The sequence below is a fragment of the Mobula birostris genome, chromosome 21 (assembly GCF_030028105.1).
Source record: "Mobula birostris isolate sMobBir1 chromosome 21, sMobBir1.hap1, whole genome shotgun sequence".
Lineage (NCBI taxonomy): Eukaryota > Metazoa > Chordata > Chondrichthyes > Myliobatiformes > Myliobatidae > Mobula > Mobula birostris.
In genome coordinates this window covers 26936513-26953152 of record NC_092390.1, presented here as the reverse complement: position 1 = coordinate 26953152, position 16640 = coordinate 26936513, and the positions used below count along the sequence as shown (strand labels likewise).

The window sequence follows — 16640 nt, the reverse complement described above, 5'->3', positions numbered from 1 at the left end:
TTGGGACCACAAACTACTAAAAGGAAGGTGATAGACTTCAAGTGAACATAGACAAACCAATGAAATTACTTTTTTAAATTTACTTTTTTCTTTTTATTTGCATGATTGGTCTTCTTTTGAATATTAGTTATTTGTCAGTCTTTGTTTATGTATAGTTTTTCATAAATTCCATTGTATTTCTTTATTTTTCTGTAAATGTCTAAAAGAAAATGGATCTCAATGTTGACATATACTACACTGATCATAAATTTACTTTGAACTTCTTGAACTTTGAATTGGGTCGGCGTGCAGCAGATGAAATGTAACACAGATGTGCAAATTAATACATTTGATAGGAGTAGGAGTGGCAAGGATGGGCACTGGTGTCAGAACTAACGCCTGGCACTGAGTGCCCAATACTCACCATGGTGATATACTACTTATCTATTACCTGTGAATCTATATTTGTTAGTTTATTGCTAGGTAGTAGCCTAATTCTGGAAATTGAAATTCTGCATGAGTATTGCAAAATGTTTGCCTTCATGTGGGAGGCCCTAACATGCAAGGATTATATTCAGAAGTGATGAAAAAGTGATGAAACAACTAACTGGAAAAAAATGATTCAAAATAAAAATTAAATACCTTGTAAAGCACAAATACAATGAAAATATTTTAGTAAACTGAATAATTATTTCAAAAACTACAAGTGCTTTGTAGCCATTCCTCTCCATTAAAAAATCATGGATTTCTTGTTCCTAGTCCAGGTCTGACCTGGGCCAGTGCTGGAGAACATCGATGTTATTTTACTGTTCGGCTGGGAACCACAAGTCCAACCATGATCAGAGTCAAGAAATTGACCATGATCCCTGGCCACAAAGTCACAAATGTGTGGACATCCAAATATCACAGCACTTAAACAGAGGAATGTTGACAATCCCCTGAGAAGTCAACATTTCCAGACCAGCAGCACCTGAATGTAATCTAAAGCAGGTTCAGAAACCTAATGAATTCAGAATCCTTGCTACAAATCTTCGATGGTGACAGGAAAGTAAGGTGGATTAAAAGATGCATTTAGGACCTTGAGCTTTATAAATAGAGATATAGTGTACAAAAACAAGGAAGCTTTGTGGAACGCTCGCAAAACCATGGTTCAGCTTTACTGAAGTAATGTCTTTCAGAAATCATTTGAAAGTCTTGGAGGACATGCTGTAAAAAGAGACTCAAATTGGCCCTGGATGAGAAGCTTCAGTTTCATGGGGCAATAGAGGAAATTAAACTTATAGAAACATAGAAATCTACAGCACATTACAGGCCCTAAGGTCCACAATGTTGTACTGATCATGTAACCTACTCTAGAAACTGCCCAGGATTTCCCTACTGCATAGCCCTCTTTTTTTTTAAGCTTTTTAAAGAGTCTCTTAAAAGACCCTATTGTATCCGCCTCTACCACCATCGCTGGCAGTGCATTCCACGCACCCATCACTCTCTGTGTGCAAAAATTTACCCCTGACATCCCTCTTGTATCTGCCCCTCCAAGCACCTTAAAACTATGCCCCCTCATGTTATGCATTTCAGCCTTGGGGAAAAAGCCTCTGGCTATCCACACGATCAATGCCTCTCATCATCTTATGCCTTATCTTCAGAGAAGAGAAAGGCATAGAGAGATTGACAGAATTTGCAAAATTATAAGTTAATAATCTGTTCCTATTAGCATGTTAAGAACTGAGAAAACTCAAATAAACAAAAAATAAAATGCTGGAAATAGTCACCTGGAATGAAAGAAAAAGTTCATGCTTCAGATCAAAACACTTTATCAGAAATGCTGGAAATACTTTAACCTGATGATAGCTCAGATTTATCAATACTAACCATTTTAACAATTGCTAATCATACATGCAATAATTATTAAAATTAAAAGTAAATATTTGAAAATTTAAAATCAGTCAAAACAATTAAATTGCTTAAAAACAAAGGAAATACTTAAAGCTATTTCAAAAAAAACCCATAAGCTTGGCTCCACTGTCACACTGCATTCTCAACAGGACAATCTGCATCAGGCTGGGCTTTACCCATTAGGTTCTGGCTTTGGTGACCAAGTTCTCATCACAGCCTAATAAACACTACCTCTCATTTTTGTCTGCAAATTTGATTGCTTTACAGAAATCCCAATATATAACAATGGGAGTTCTCAAGCAGAGTGAAAACTTTATTGTATCACAACTTTCAAATCAGCTCTCGAGCAGGGAAAAACCCTCACCAATACTCTACTTGTGCACAAAGAATAGATGGCATTGTATGGGAGGTACAAAAATAAAGTGGTACAGATGAGTCTATGTGGCAGATAAGCAAATACCTGTCTGTACAATGGCAACAAAATGCACTGTGTCAGACTCAGAGACTATACCTTTCTCTTGTTAAGGAAACAGTGTAGAAGCCCTTCGAGAGAAACACCCACACAAGAATAGGGTGATTTTCACTGCACAAATAATGAAAATGCAACAACGAAGATTTGAGAAGACTTGGTATGTCACCAAAGACTAGCAAATTTCTACAGATGTAACGTGGAGAGCATTCTAACTGGTTGCATCACTGCACAGCATGGAGGGTTCACTGCACGTGATTGGAAAAAGCTGCAACTCCCCATCATCGAAGACATCTTCAAAGATCGATGGCAAAAAAAGGGCAGCATGAATCATTAAGGACCCCCAACACCAAGAACATGCCCTCTTCTCATTACTACCATCAGAGAGGAGGTACAGGAGCCTGAGGCACACACTCAATGCTTTAGAAACCGCTCCGTCCCCTCTGCTATCAGGTTTCTGTACAGACAATGAACATATGAACACCACCTCTCTAATTTTGCTGTCATTTTACCCCATTTAATTTTTTTTATATATACAATGGATTCTGGTTAATTGATTCATTGGTTAATCGGGGCCGCCACTTATTTGTGACAACCCTTGAAGAACAAAAATTAATTGAGAAAATAAACAAAGATTCCCTTTGTTTATTTGGGACACTATGCCACTTAACTGAGACAGTGGACGGTTGCCAAACAGTTTCTAACAAGCATCAGTCACATGAACTTGTGTGGCAGGTAGAAACCACCCGTGCTTCAGGCAAGTTAAACAGTGTCATATACACGTATTTATGTTCAAAAAAGCAGTGATTTTTGTCACTGATAGTTGGCGAGAAATAAGCAGTAAGACAATTTAGAATTGTTTTCCTCACTACAGTTTTAAGCATTCATGCTTGGAGATGCCAGAAATTGCTGGGAGTTCAAATGAAACTATTTTACTACTTCACCAAGTTAGAAACTACGAAGAATTTGAAGGTATTGACAGTCATCTTGAATGTTACAATGAAAATGAAGATTTGATGGGCACAATTATCAAAGGCATTGTATGAAAATAATCCATTTTCTGCACTAGGTGTCTGTGCTAATTTTGTTCATTTACAGGCAATCAAAAGAACACAGAAGCATTTTGGTTGTCTATTGTATCCGACGATGACAGTGAAACTTGTGCAGGAGAGTTTTTAAAGTGGAAAAGCCATTGCACTGAGACAGTTCCACTCTCTGGCCCTCGGAAGTCTGGGTCTAGTGGTACAAGTACCGTAACAAACTGGGGTCTTCTTTGGTTACAGTAGATAATCATGACTTCTGTGTCTTATCATGCATTTCAATCTTCATAAAGCACTGCAGAACTGCCTTCCTGGCCGTTGGATCATACTGTTGATCTCATCCGTACAGTCTGCTGGAGCTGACTTCCCATAGTTCACTGGGGTGTGAGGCCTGCTGGCTACCCCCACCGAGTTTAGTCTGCCAGTCAAAGACGTGTGGCCACAGTTGAATGCAAATAGCTACCTGGACCCACAGGTGAGAGCTGAGTGTCCAGTGGGGGCCAAAGGTGAGTGAGCTGCCCCAGAATGGACACAACAAGCCCCTTCACCAAAGGTGCTGCCCCTCCTGGACACTCTATACACAGCAGCATACACCTGAATTCCTTTCCCGATAATCATTAGGATCTAATACACAGTTTTACAGCACTGTAGTAGCATTGGTAGGGTTCTAATTTGTTCTGGATTGTATTTAAATACATAACCATATAACAATTACAGCACGGAAACAGGCCATCTCGGCCCTTCTAGTCCATGCCGAACCCTTACTCTCACCTAGTCCCACCGACCTGCACTCAGCCCATAACCCTCCATTCCTTTCCTGTCCAAATATCTATCCAATTTAACTTTAAACAACAACATCGAACCTGCCTCAACCACTTCTTTGTACTCCCTCTATGGCAAGAAGTTCCCCCTCACGTTACCCCTAAACTTTTGCCTTTTAACTCTCAACTCATGTCCTCTTGTTTCAATCTCCCCCATTCTCAAAGGAAAAAGCCTATACACGTCAACTCTATCAATCCCCCTCATAATTTTAAACACCTCTATCAAGTCCCCCCCCCCAACCTTCTACGCTCCAAAGAATAAAGACCTAACTTGTTCAACCTTTCTCTGTAACTTACGAGATGAAACCCAGGCAACATTTTAGTAAATCTCCTCTGTACTCTCTCAATTATAGAAACATAGAAAATAGGTGCAGGAGTAGGCCATTCGGCCCTTCGAGCCTGCACCACCACTCAGTATGATCATGGCTGATCATCCAACTCAGAACCCTGTACCTGCCTTCTCTTCATACCCCCGATCCCTTTAGCCACAAGGGCCATATCTAACTCCCTTCTTAAATATAGCCAATGAACTGGCCTCAACTGTTTCCTGTGGCAGAGAATTCCACAGATTCACCACTCTCTGTGTGAAGAAATTCTTCCTAATCTCGGTCCTAAAAGGCTTCCCCTTTATCCTCAAACTGTGACCCTTCATTCTGGACTTCCCCAACATCGGGAACAATCTTCCTGCATCTAGCCTGTCCAATCCCTTTAGGATTTTATACATTTCAGTAAGATCCCCCCTCAATCTTCTAAATTCCAACGAGTTTAAGCCTAGTCGATCCAATCTTTCATCATATGAAAGTCCTGCCATCCCAGGAATCAATCTGGTGAACCTTCTTTGTACTCCCTCTATGGCAAGAATGTCTTTCCTCAGATTAGGGGACCAAAACTGCACACAATACTCCAGGTGTGATCTCACCAAGGCCTTGTACAACTGCAGTAGTACCTCCCTGCTCCTGTACTCAAATCCTCTTGCTATGAATGCCAGCATACCATTCGCCTTTTTCACCGCCTGCTGTACCTGCATGCCCACTTTCAATGACTGGTGTATAGTGACACCCAGGTCATGTTGCACCTCCCCTTTTCCTAATCGGCCACCATTCAGATAATAATTTTATTGACATCTTTCCTATAATTCGGTGACCAGATTTGTTACTCAGTTAAAAGCTAGTTTAAATTTTTAATACTTTTTAAACTATTTAACTTCAGCTATTATTATTGTAATTTACAGTATATTTTATGTATTGCATTGTACTGCTGCGGTAAAACAATACATTTTGCAACACATGTCAGTGATAATGAACCTGATTCTGAATTAAGAGCCTGTAATTCCTGTTACAAGTTCTCTAAACAAATCTCATCACACAAAATAAGTAACACTCTTATTCTCATGTTCCCCTCAAATAAGTGCCCCATTAATAACTGTTTAGGGCAGTTTGTTCTCATTTAAGCTAACTTCCTCCATTGTGTTGTGGCCCATACAGAACACACAGCAGTCTGTCATGAGTAAAGGCAAAATACATACCAAAATGCTTTCAACTCAATATGCAGCCAAGTCCACACATCTCACGCCCTTAAGGCTAAAAATAAGACTGGATTTGTTCTAGCAGTCCAAAAACACATGACAATACAAAGAAGAGACAAATCCCATGAATCAGCTCACATCCATGTACAGCAACAGCGTTACAAAACACACAAGTTCACAGGGGATTGTTTTGGATTCAGCCATGACCTCTAACAACAGGACCCAAGAACCTACACAGAATCCTTTACTCTGCTCACCATTTTCGCATTTAAATAGAACGGAGGCCTGCAGCCCATCTGCAAGCTATGGTTATACAGCATTTAATTTTAGAAACAAAACATGCACACACTCTCAAATCTAAGATGCTTCAGTCATTTAGGAACACATTCGAAATGACTAGTGCCGGGGTTACATCTTAATAGATTCCAAACACAAAAAAGAGCATCTGTTACATCTAATGTAACACAGACAAAATGCTAGAGGAACTCAGCAGCTCAGGCAGCATCTATGGAGAGGAATAAGCAGTTGATATTTTGGGCTGAGACTGGAAAGGAAGGGGAAAGAAGATGGAGGGAGGAGGGAGTGGTAGGTGACAGGTGAAGCCAGGTAAGGGGGAATGTAAGTGGGTGGAGGGGGGAGGAGGGTGACTGAATTGAGAAGCTGAGAGGTGATAGGTGGAATAGATAAAGGGCTGAAGAAGAAGGATCCTGATAGGAAAGTGGACCATGGGAGAAAGGGAAGGTGTAGGATAACCAGTTGGAGGTGAGGGGCAGGTGAGAAGAGGCAAAAGCGGAGCCAGAATGGGGAATGGAAAAGAGAGAAGAAGGTGGAGGGGAAGAGAAATTGCCAGAAGTTAGAGAAATCGATGCTCATGCCATCAAGTTAGAGGATACCCAGATGGAATATGAGGTGTTACTCCCCCATGCTGTCAGGTTGGGTCACTGTGACTTAGCAATAAGTTGAGAGGACAAGTATTTATGCAGAAGAGTGAAATGAGGCAAAGGTATGTTCCACAGACTTTGTTGGCATTATTTATGATAACTGCAAGCTGTTCAGTACTAGCAGCATCACTGTGAAGATGAAATCACCAACTACCTGTCCCCAGGAAAAGTTATGACAGAGCAATGCAGAGAGAGAGGTACACCCTAAGTTCCTACACAGTGGACATAAAATATTGGACATAATAAATGCATCTAAGTCAGTCAATACAATCTAGTGAAGGATATCCAACGTTCAAATTCAAATTAGAATTTACTTTTAAAATCAGCCTTACGCTAAACAATGCTACAAATCTGCTGATGCTGAGAATTATGATCTAGAAAGCCATGTCAATGCTATCCTTCTGACAATTAAAAAAAATGTCAAATCTCAAAACTGAAAAATCCACTCCACAGCAAGATGATCATTCTGGGAGTGGAGGGGTTAAGGTCACACAGAACACGACGTGTCTACTGCTAATTATCTCCTAAAAATAGAAAATCCCTGTTCAAAATGAGGGCAGCAAACTAAATGGTTACATCTCTAACTCAGTATTCATTGTTCTTCTTGTTTTTCATTTACACATGCTTAGGAAATTCTATTCCTTGTGTGTGACGGATATAATTTAATTGATAATGGCATATCTATTTTACTCCAAGACATTTGAAATTTCTGGTAATCCCAGGGCATCAATTAAAACTAGTTTCAAAAATACAGAATGGATTTTTAAAAATGGTAATATTTGCAGTGCCAAATGGCTCCCCTTTCAGTGAAATTAAAACCCACCCTGACGTCGGCACCCTTCCTTCTGAAGCACATCCCACACTAACACTGCAGTCCACAATGAGGAATCTAACAGAGGCAAATACCCTGTAAGCAAAACACTAGAAACCCCAGCTAGTGGAAGTGATCTACAAACAAAAATGTACCAAGCAGTGTCTTGAAGTACAGAAGGCTCCATCATGCAGACTTAGCAATTAATCTTTAATTTACAGTGCTCCATGTATTGGAATTAGAACAATGGAACGTGCCAATGGGTAAATTTGCCAAGGTACCTTTTTCCTTCGATCCCGAGAACGTTTTCTGTGCTTTTTGACGACTTTCTCATCCTCGGTCACAACTTCCATTTCCCGGTTTTTCTTGATATGGGAAGCAGCGTGAGCCATCCTGAATGTGTATAATGTCTGACCAAATGTGACGGCTTAGGAAAGGTATGATCCTTGGCAAACTGATACAACCACTGTTCTGAGCAATTGTTTCTCTCACTGTTTTAAATCACTGCTGAAGAATTAAAGTTGTGGAAGGTTATTATTACTAGAAAAGGGCAGTCGATCGTGAGATATTGTACACTCATTTCCCTTATCAATGTCTGCACCTCCAGAAGGAGAAAATCTTCACAGGGTGCAGCCCATCTGATGCATGAATATAGTGAAGAAGCCAGCTGGGATAGTGAAGGCAGTATTATGGATATATCGCCTGCCACCAACTGGAAGTGCCTAAATGATTTCAATATAGGGGGGGTGGAGGCTGGAAGGGAAATCCTGGCAGAGGTAATGGTCAAATACCAAGAGCTGTATAAATGGATGTCTCTTATTATAGCGTAACAGTCAATTTTTCAGAAATTAATAGTTCTTGTCATCTCACGCAGATGCATTATTTTCCGTTCAAACCAGCAGGCATGAGGACACACATCAAACCTGCAGTACAGTGGAACGGGTCTTTCCATACTGCTGGTGCAGACAGAGGCAGGGAAAAAAATACATTGAATTTCCATTTGTCCATATAGGCCAAACATTTCATAGTGAAGAAATGGAGGAGCCAAGTCCCTGGACAGCCACATTGTCCCCTAAAAGATTCCACCAATGCATTTTAAAACATTGCTCCTGTTAGCTGTGGCAGAGTTTCCCCTTGAGGTTTGGTCTTTACTGTGTACTGCATGACAGAACTAAATATGTAATCACTCTAGCTCACAGTACAATCACTACAGTAGCAAGGGCCGTCCCTAGGGCTAACCTCAATTCACTTTCTTTGCCAAGAAGGGCAAAAGCAAAAAAAAAAAATCCTTATTTCTCTACAATCATTCCATCCGTGTTAACATCCATTTCTGGAGCCGTAAGGAGATTCATATCATTTGATTGTATTTTTTTTTGCCACCTGCGCTCTTGGTGCTACTGACTGCAGCTTTTGAATATTCATGATGGGTGGGAGAGAGAGGGAGGGAGAGAGAGGGAGGGAGAGAGAGGGAGGGAGAGAGAGAGAGAGAGAGAGCGACAGAGAGAGAGAGAGAGAGAGAGCGACAGAGAGAGAGAGAGAGAGAGAGAGAGAGAGAGAGAGAGAGAGAGAGAGAGAGAGAGAAAATACACAGCAGCCAGTATAGGGCTACAACGTAGTAACATCTGAAACTATAGATAGAAAATGGAGCCTTCCCCTTGGAATAATAAAAAGCCATGTCGCACCAAATATTATAGGAGCATCTCTCTATGTTGACTTTACACCGATGCACTGAGCCACAACAAATATTTCTGTAATCAGAAATATAAGGAAAAGGCTATTGTTCAGTCTGAAACAAAACCAGCTATTAATAACTTACACGAAAGAATCAGTATTTAATCATTTTTTACCGAATAGAAGGTTAATGTAAATTTAATGTTTTTCAAAATTTTTCTTCAAAAGAGATATATGGAAAATGCTAGATTAGGAGCAAATGTCAGAGATGGAGGTGGGCCCAGGGGCTGGGATTCCTCATTTGCTTATAATGCGGTCTTCGGTTTATGTCGGAGAGGGAATTTTTCACTCTCCAGTTTGGCTGCATCAGCTTCTTCAGTCTGATCCATTCCATGGGTTGAGTGCACACATGGTTACATTTCTAGCTAGAGATGGAGAATAAAATAATTTTACAAAATAAATTATAAGCACCATTATCAGCATTTGGCCATGTGTGCAGGGTAACAGGAAAGATGATCTTTATCTTTCCTTCTCCTGTTCTAAATAACACTGGTGTCAGTTAGCTCCCCCTGCATCAACACTTGGAAGAATCGCATCAATTGACTATGAATGGTTAAAGCGTGACACGTATGAACCTGATCTATTTCAGTTTCCTTGAACCAGATGTAGAGAAAATGAAAAGCCAATTATGTGATTGGGTGATAAAGGTGGAATATCCTGACTTTAATCTGAGCCAATCAAAACTGATAGTTGTAGGTATAAAACTAACCTATTGTGTACAAATGGATACATGACCCAGAAATGGAACCAAGCCAGATCACTTTTGCATCCAAAGTTCAGATCTGCTCCTTCTTTTAAAAATCGAAATTAGAATAATGAAACCCAAGCCAGGCGGCAGCAATCAGTAATCAGGATCAATTAGTAACTTACAGTATCGCTGGTGCTCATACACAAGGCTCACAGTAGCAAGTGTTCTGTGCAATTCCAAGGATTACACAATATGTGCACATTGGTATGGTGTCATCTGTTCTCTCAGTCAACCACCAACATCCGAATAGCCCTGCTCAACCCCTCCAAGCTAAAGATATCTCTGAGAACAAGTTTCTTTGGCTTTTATATTTGTAAAATTTAGTCACACAAGCTAAATTCAAAAATGACCTTAAGAATTGCCAATCCAACTCCAACACTATAGCCAATAAAGTTCCCTTAGGTGCCTAGTCTCCCACAGTTTACATTTTATCTCACAATTATCACTAAGTTGAATTATAAAATGGCACATTTTACACGGCATTCAGTTCAAAGCATAAGATAAGTGGTACTGAGGAGGAAGTGCAGTTATGGTGATGCCAAAAGGCATGGTCATTAAAGCTGGCTTCAAGAGAATCTTCATCATACACCTTTCCTCCTCTACCATCCTGGCATTTTGAGTATCCATTTTATTTATTTAGAAATGCAGCGTGGAACAGGCTCTTCCAGCTGATGAGCTGTGCCGTCCAGCAACCTACCTATTTAACCCTTGCCTAATCACAGGACTATTCACAATGACCAATCAACCTACTAACTCGTACATCCTCAGACTGTGGGAAGAAAGCAGAGCACCTGGAGGAAACCTGTGTGGTCACGGGCAGAACGTACAAACTCCACGCACAACTCCCAACTCCAACACCCCAAGCTGTAATAGCATTGCGCTAACTACTACGCTACTGTGGCACCCTGCATTTGTATCCAATACTTTTATCGCTAGAAAGCAAAGCCATTCAAAGTGAATAGACTTTCTCCTTTGTAATCCCATTTGATTTTTCACTCAGGTTCCTACACTCTGATCACAATTCCCTTATTTTGTTAAGAAGGGACAATATTTGGAGGTAAGATGAATGGGAATCAAATAATGTGCACGAGAGAATAATTTGCTGGGCTGCAGGGAGATGAAAGGGGCGTAGGACTGCTGGGGTCGATGTGCCTGATCCATTTTGTTCTTTTTTTCTGCGGGGAGATTTTGGGGGTCAGTGTGCTTGATCCATTTTGTTCATTTTTTTTTTGCGGGGCGGTGGGATTTAGGGGGTTGATGATTGTGCTGCCTTTCCTTTCTTTCTTGCTTTCGTGGCTAGTCCGAGAATTGAAGAACTGATCATAAATGAACCTTTCAAGTTGGTGTATTTAGAGCCTGTGTGTATCCAATGCGCCAAACGCCACCTTCTTATCTTAATATGTACGAATATGTTAGCTCATACAAATATATGACCTAATTCGTCATGCATTCGGCTGGTTACATTAGAAGCACAACTGCATTTTTGTACTCTTTATGACTTTAAGATCTTCCAAAGTGCTCAGATTCAGGTTTATTCATCATATGTACATTAAAACAAAGTGCAGATGTGCTGTTTGATTTAACAACCACAGGCCTAAAGATGTGCTGGGAATAGCTAGCAAGCGTCGCCAACATTCTGGCTCCAACATAGCATGCCCACAATGTTCAGCAAAACAAAACAGAACACAACAAGCAATAACAACAGCAAAGCAAGCCCCATTCCCACCCACGGTCATATAGTCATCTAAAGCCAGGGCAGACCATCTTCAGTCTGCTGCAGGCTTGGACTCACAGACATTGGACCATTGAGTTCCCTAGCAGCCTTGCAGAGGTTCTCAGGATTGGCTCCAACCAACAGGCCTAATCTTCCAGACTTCTGATTCAATCCTCAGCATTGAACCCAGCATCCAACAATAACTGAACATAAGGCCTCAAACTCCGGTCTCACTGATTCACCATCCCAAGGCCCAACACCTGACTGTGGATGTCCCATATCCAAGTGGAATAACAGGATAACAGGATTCCTGTCTAAACCAGATGATATATTGTTCAAGATAGCCTCACTTCATTTCAATAAAGCCAGTGGCTTTATTCATGCCATTAACTGGGCAAATTAATAAACCAAAATACAATTAACTCTGGCCAGCGGTTTTGTGGAGAATCACCAGCAAAATACTCTGAGGGTCAGCTCAGTGCCAACTTCCATGGCTGCGCATTTGACCTCTCTTCTGCTGCTAGACTCACCTCTGAATCCAGGAGTGCAACATGGAATTTGCAGCAAAATAAGGGACGGGTAATGTCCAGGTAAGGATAGTTTACAGATCGTGTGCAGTCAACCCAGGTAAAGATGCTTTACAGATAGTCTGCAGTCAGCCCAGGTAAGGATAGTTTACAGATAGTCTGCAGTCAGCCCAGGTAAGGATAGTTTACAGATAGTCTGCAGTCAGCCCAGGTAAAGATGCTTTACAGATAGTCTGTAGTCAGCCCAGGTAAGGATAGTTTACAGATAGTCTGCAGTCAGCCCAGGTAAGGATAGTTTACAGATGGTCTGCAGTCAGCCCAGGTAAAGATGCTTTACAGATAGTCTGCAGTCAGCCCAGGTAAGGATGCTTTACAGATAGTCTGCAGTCAGCCCAGGTAAGGATGCTTTACAGAGAGTGTGCAGTCAGACAAGTGTGCAGTAAGAAAGGTTTTTGAAGAGTATAGCTTCTCTTCGCACAGCAGGGGACTGGAGACATTTAGCATACGGAGACAAGATCAGGATGAAAACGAAGGACTCTAGGGTGACACTATGGGTCAGTTATTTTTACTTATTCTTTAGTATTATTAGCCTTCAACATAGAGGCTCCATTGGCTATTAATACTGGTATTATTGCAGTGTGATTGATGATTGATTATGCAAATAAGGAATTTGAACACACACAATGTTACTAATTGGTCATTGCTTGTATCCGCTGGTCAATTTCTGTGCAAAAAATGGGCAGAATGTATGGTGTCACTTGTGGGTTTCCCCCAGCACATCCTTGGGTGTGTTGGTTATCCACGTAAATGACGCATTTCGCTGCATGTTTCAAAATACATGTGATAATAAATCTGAATTGGAATAATTAGACCTTTCATGGCCACAGGATAACACAAACTTTTCCAAACTAAATGGACTGTAGCCTTTGCTGCAGTATAGGGCACACAACAAGGAATAATGCATGACAATGATTGACCATTCACAAGATCTGTCATACTCTTCTTCAAATAGTAGTGTGAGACTCTCAGTGACAATCTGCTAAGGTTTCCGGCAGACTCAGAAAACTACTCCTGATATAGGTCAAGCAAGAAGTTTACAAACAATTGCAAGTATTCAATTCAAATACAAGCATACAGATAAATGAAGTGCAGAATATTTTACTATGTGGTTTCAAGCTTTTTAGAATTTCATCTTGCTTGTTTTTTTGCTGAACAAAATTACTTAAAAGATGCCAATGCATTTTTTTTAAGACTACAGGTTGATAAAAGTTGAAAGCTTCTTCAAAATTAGACAGGCAGGAAGTCTAAAACAGACAATTTTCTTTTATTTTCAAAAGTTCCAAGAGCTAATCAGAAATGTGGATAGTCAAGAAAAGTAAATGTAAAATGGAAATGATTTCTACTATGTTACAGAACAGCTTACTTCATTGAAAGCTTTCTGCAATTTGTAGCCTACAAGGTCACAACTAAACATACAGCAGCAACCTATTTAAGTGTGCTAAGTTGATACCACTTAGCTATGAATCATAGAATTGTTACAAGGAGACAGCTATAGACCATTGAGTCCATGCTGGTGACTAACAGAGCAATATTATTGCTCCACTCTTTCCCCATGGTCCTGAAAGTTATTCTCTCTCGGTTACCTAGCAGTGAAGGCACCGATTGATTTTGTTTTCAGCACCCTCATACACCATGAATTTTAGATATTCACTGCTCTCTGAGTAAAATATTTTCCTCATATCACCTTCTGAATCTTTTGAGATTACACAAGCAGTTACTTCTAGAAAAGAAACATACAAATTTATAAAGCAAGTTGTTCCTGTCAGGACTTCCTGCAGAGCTTGAGATAATGCAAACTTTTAGGCACTTGGTAAAAGCCAATAGAAAGAAGCTATGTTTAAGTAGAACGGCCATTGCGTTACTGGGAAGGAGTAGTAGAGAGCTGAGGCTTTGCCTCAAGAGGCTTCAGCGAAAAGGGGTGGAGACTAAGGATACGTTTCTTTTTCTCTCTCTTTGTTTCTTTTTTTTCTCTCTTTCTTACTGCACAGCGCAGTGGGGATGACAGTCAGTACAGTGGAGTGTTTCTCTTGCAGATGTAGGAAGACAGGGAGACCTCGAGTATCCCTGATGACTACACCTGCAAAAAGTGCATCCAGCTGCAGCTTACAACCGTGTTAGGGAACTGGAACTAGAGCTGGATGTACCCCAGGCCATGGAGACGAAGGGGTTGATTGACAGGAGTTACGGGGAGGTAGTTACACATAGAATGTTGGACACAGATACCTTGGTGACGGTCTACAGAGGAAAAGGGAAAGGCAGCCAATGCAGGGTACCCCAGTGGCCATTCCCCACAATAGTAAGTACATTATTTTAGATACTGTTGGGGGAGAATGACCAAGCAGAGGAAAGCCACAGCAATCAGGTCTTTGGCTCTACGACTCAGAAGGGAAGGTGGGAGACAGACAGGGTGGTCCTGTGGACAAGAATGAGATTCCTGGATGTTGATGTTGATGAGGTCCCGCTAAGTGAGTTCATGGAATTAGGAGCTAAGGTAAAGGGCAGGATCTTCAAAGTGGTGATCTCAGGATTGTTACCTATGCCAGTGAGACTAGAAATAGGGATATAATTCAGTTTAACCCTAACCCTAAGGAGGTAGTACAAGGGGGAGGGTTTCAGATTTTTTTTTAGATCATTAGGCTCTCTTCCAGAGAAGGTGGGGCGTACAAACAGTCAGTCTGCACCTGAACTAGAGGGGAACCAATAGCCTTGCAGGAAAGTCTGCTCATGGTGCACTTGGGAGGTGGGGGGGGGGTGTTAGACTAGAGTTTCAGGAGGATGGGAACCACGGTGCCAGAGCATAGTGGAATGGTTGAGGGGAAAGTTAAATGTTAAGCCTAGATACACAGATGAGAATGAAGGGTTGAGCACAGCAGGACTAGTTTTCTGAGTTGTGACTATTTCAATGCAGGAAGTATTGTAGGTAAGGCAAATGAGCTTGGAGCATAGATCAGTATGTGGAATTATGATATTGTAGCCATTAGTGACACAGTTGCAGGAGAGGCAGGAACTGGCAGCTCACTGTTTCAGGGTTCTCTTGTTTTAGACATGACAGAGCAGGAGAGGTTTAAGGAGAAAGGGTATCATTACCAGTCAGGGAAAATGACATTACAGTGCTCAGCCAGGACAGGCGGGAGAACTCATCTAGCCAGGCGTTATAGGTGGAGAGGTATGACCGTGTTAATGGGGCTATATTACAGAACACCCAAAAGTCAGAATGACTTAGAGAAACAAATTTGTAGAGAGATCACAGACTGGTGCAAGAAACATAAGGTTGTTATAGTAGGGGATTTTAACTGTCCATATATTGACAGACTCCCATACTGTAAAAGGGGTGGATGGGATACAGTTCGTCAAATGTGTTCAGGAAAGTTTCCTTAATCAACATTTCGAGGTCCCAGCTAGAGAGAATGCAACACTGTTTCTCCTTTAAGGGAACGAGACAAGGCAGGTGTCAGAAGTATGTCTAGTAATCATAATCCTATTAACTTCAAGATAATTATGGAGAAGAATAGGACGAGTCCTAGCGATGAGATTCAAAACTGGGAAAAGGCCAAGTTTGATGGCATCAGAAAGGATCTGGCAGGAATGGATTGTGATTGGCTATTTTCTGGCAAAGGAGTGCTTAGTAAGTGAGAGGCCTTCAAAAGTGAAATATGGGGAGTACTGTACAGAGTTTGTACGTTCCTGTTAGAATAAATGGAAAGACCAACAGTTTTAAGAAACCTTGGTTTTCAAGGGATATTGCGGTCCTGTTTAAGAAGGAGGAGGAGGTACATAGGCAGCAAGGAACAAATGAGGCACTTGAGGAGCACTGAAATAGATGATAGAGATCTGAAATGGAATTTTGGCATCTGTATTTGATCAGAGGATGGACACAGAGTCTACAGAACTGAGGCAGAACAGTAGTAAGGTCATGGACCTTATCTGTATTATGAAAGAGGAGATGCTTGCTGTCTTGAGGTAAATTAGGGTGGATAAATCCCCAGGGCCTGACGTGCTGTTCTCTTGGAGCTTGTGGGAGGCAAGTGCAGAAATTGCAGGGGACCTGGCAAAGGTACTTAAAATGTCATTAGCCATGGGTGTGCTGCCAGAGAACTGGAAGATAGCTAATGTTCCGTTATTCCAGAAATGCTCTAAGAATATGCCGGGAATTTATAGGCCAGTGAGCCTGCTGTCAGTAGTGGGTAAATTATTTTATTGCAAGGTTTTCTAAGGGACAGCATATGTAAGTATTTAGATAGAAATGGCCTGATTAGGGTTAGTCAACGCGGCTTTGCGCATGGCAGGTTGTCTCTAACTAATCTTATAGAATTTTTCAAGGAGGTTACCAGGAAAGTCAATTAAAGAAAGGCAGCAGATGTTGTCTACATGCACTTTAGAA

The 16640-nt window shown here is 41.1% G+C and overlaps 1 protein-coding gene across 2 annotated transcripts in view; it reads right to left on the bottom strand.

Annotated features, from left to right (window-relative positions):
• ank3b (ankyrin 3b) overlaps positions 1-8128 on the bottom strand; it is a 390132-nt gene extending 382004 nt beyond the window's left edge. The window contains exon 1 of one of the 2 annotated variants that reach the window (XM_072239211.1): positions 7761-8128. In XM_072239211.1, coding sequence (XP_072095312.1) covers positions 7761-7871 — 111 coding nt within the window. In that variant the 5' untranslated portion in view covers positions 7872-8128. The remainder of the gene's footprint in view (positions 1-7760) is intronic. The other variant, XM_072239212.1, reaches the window with a different exon arrangement.
• Between the last annotated feature and the right edge of the window lie 8512 nt (positions 8129-16640).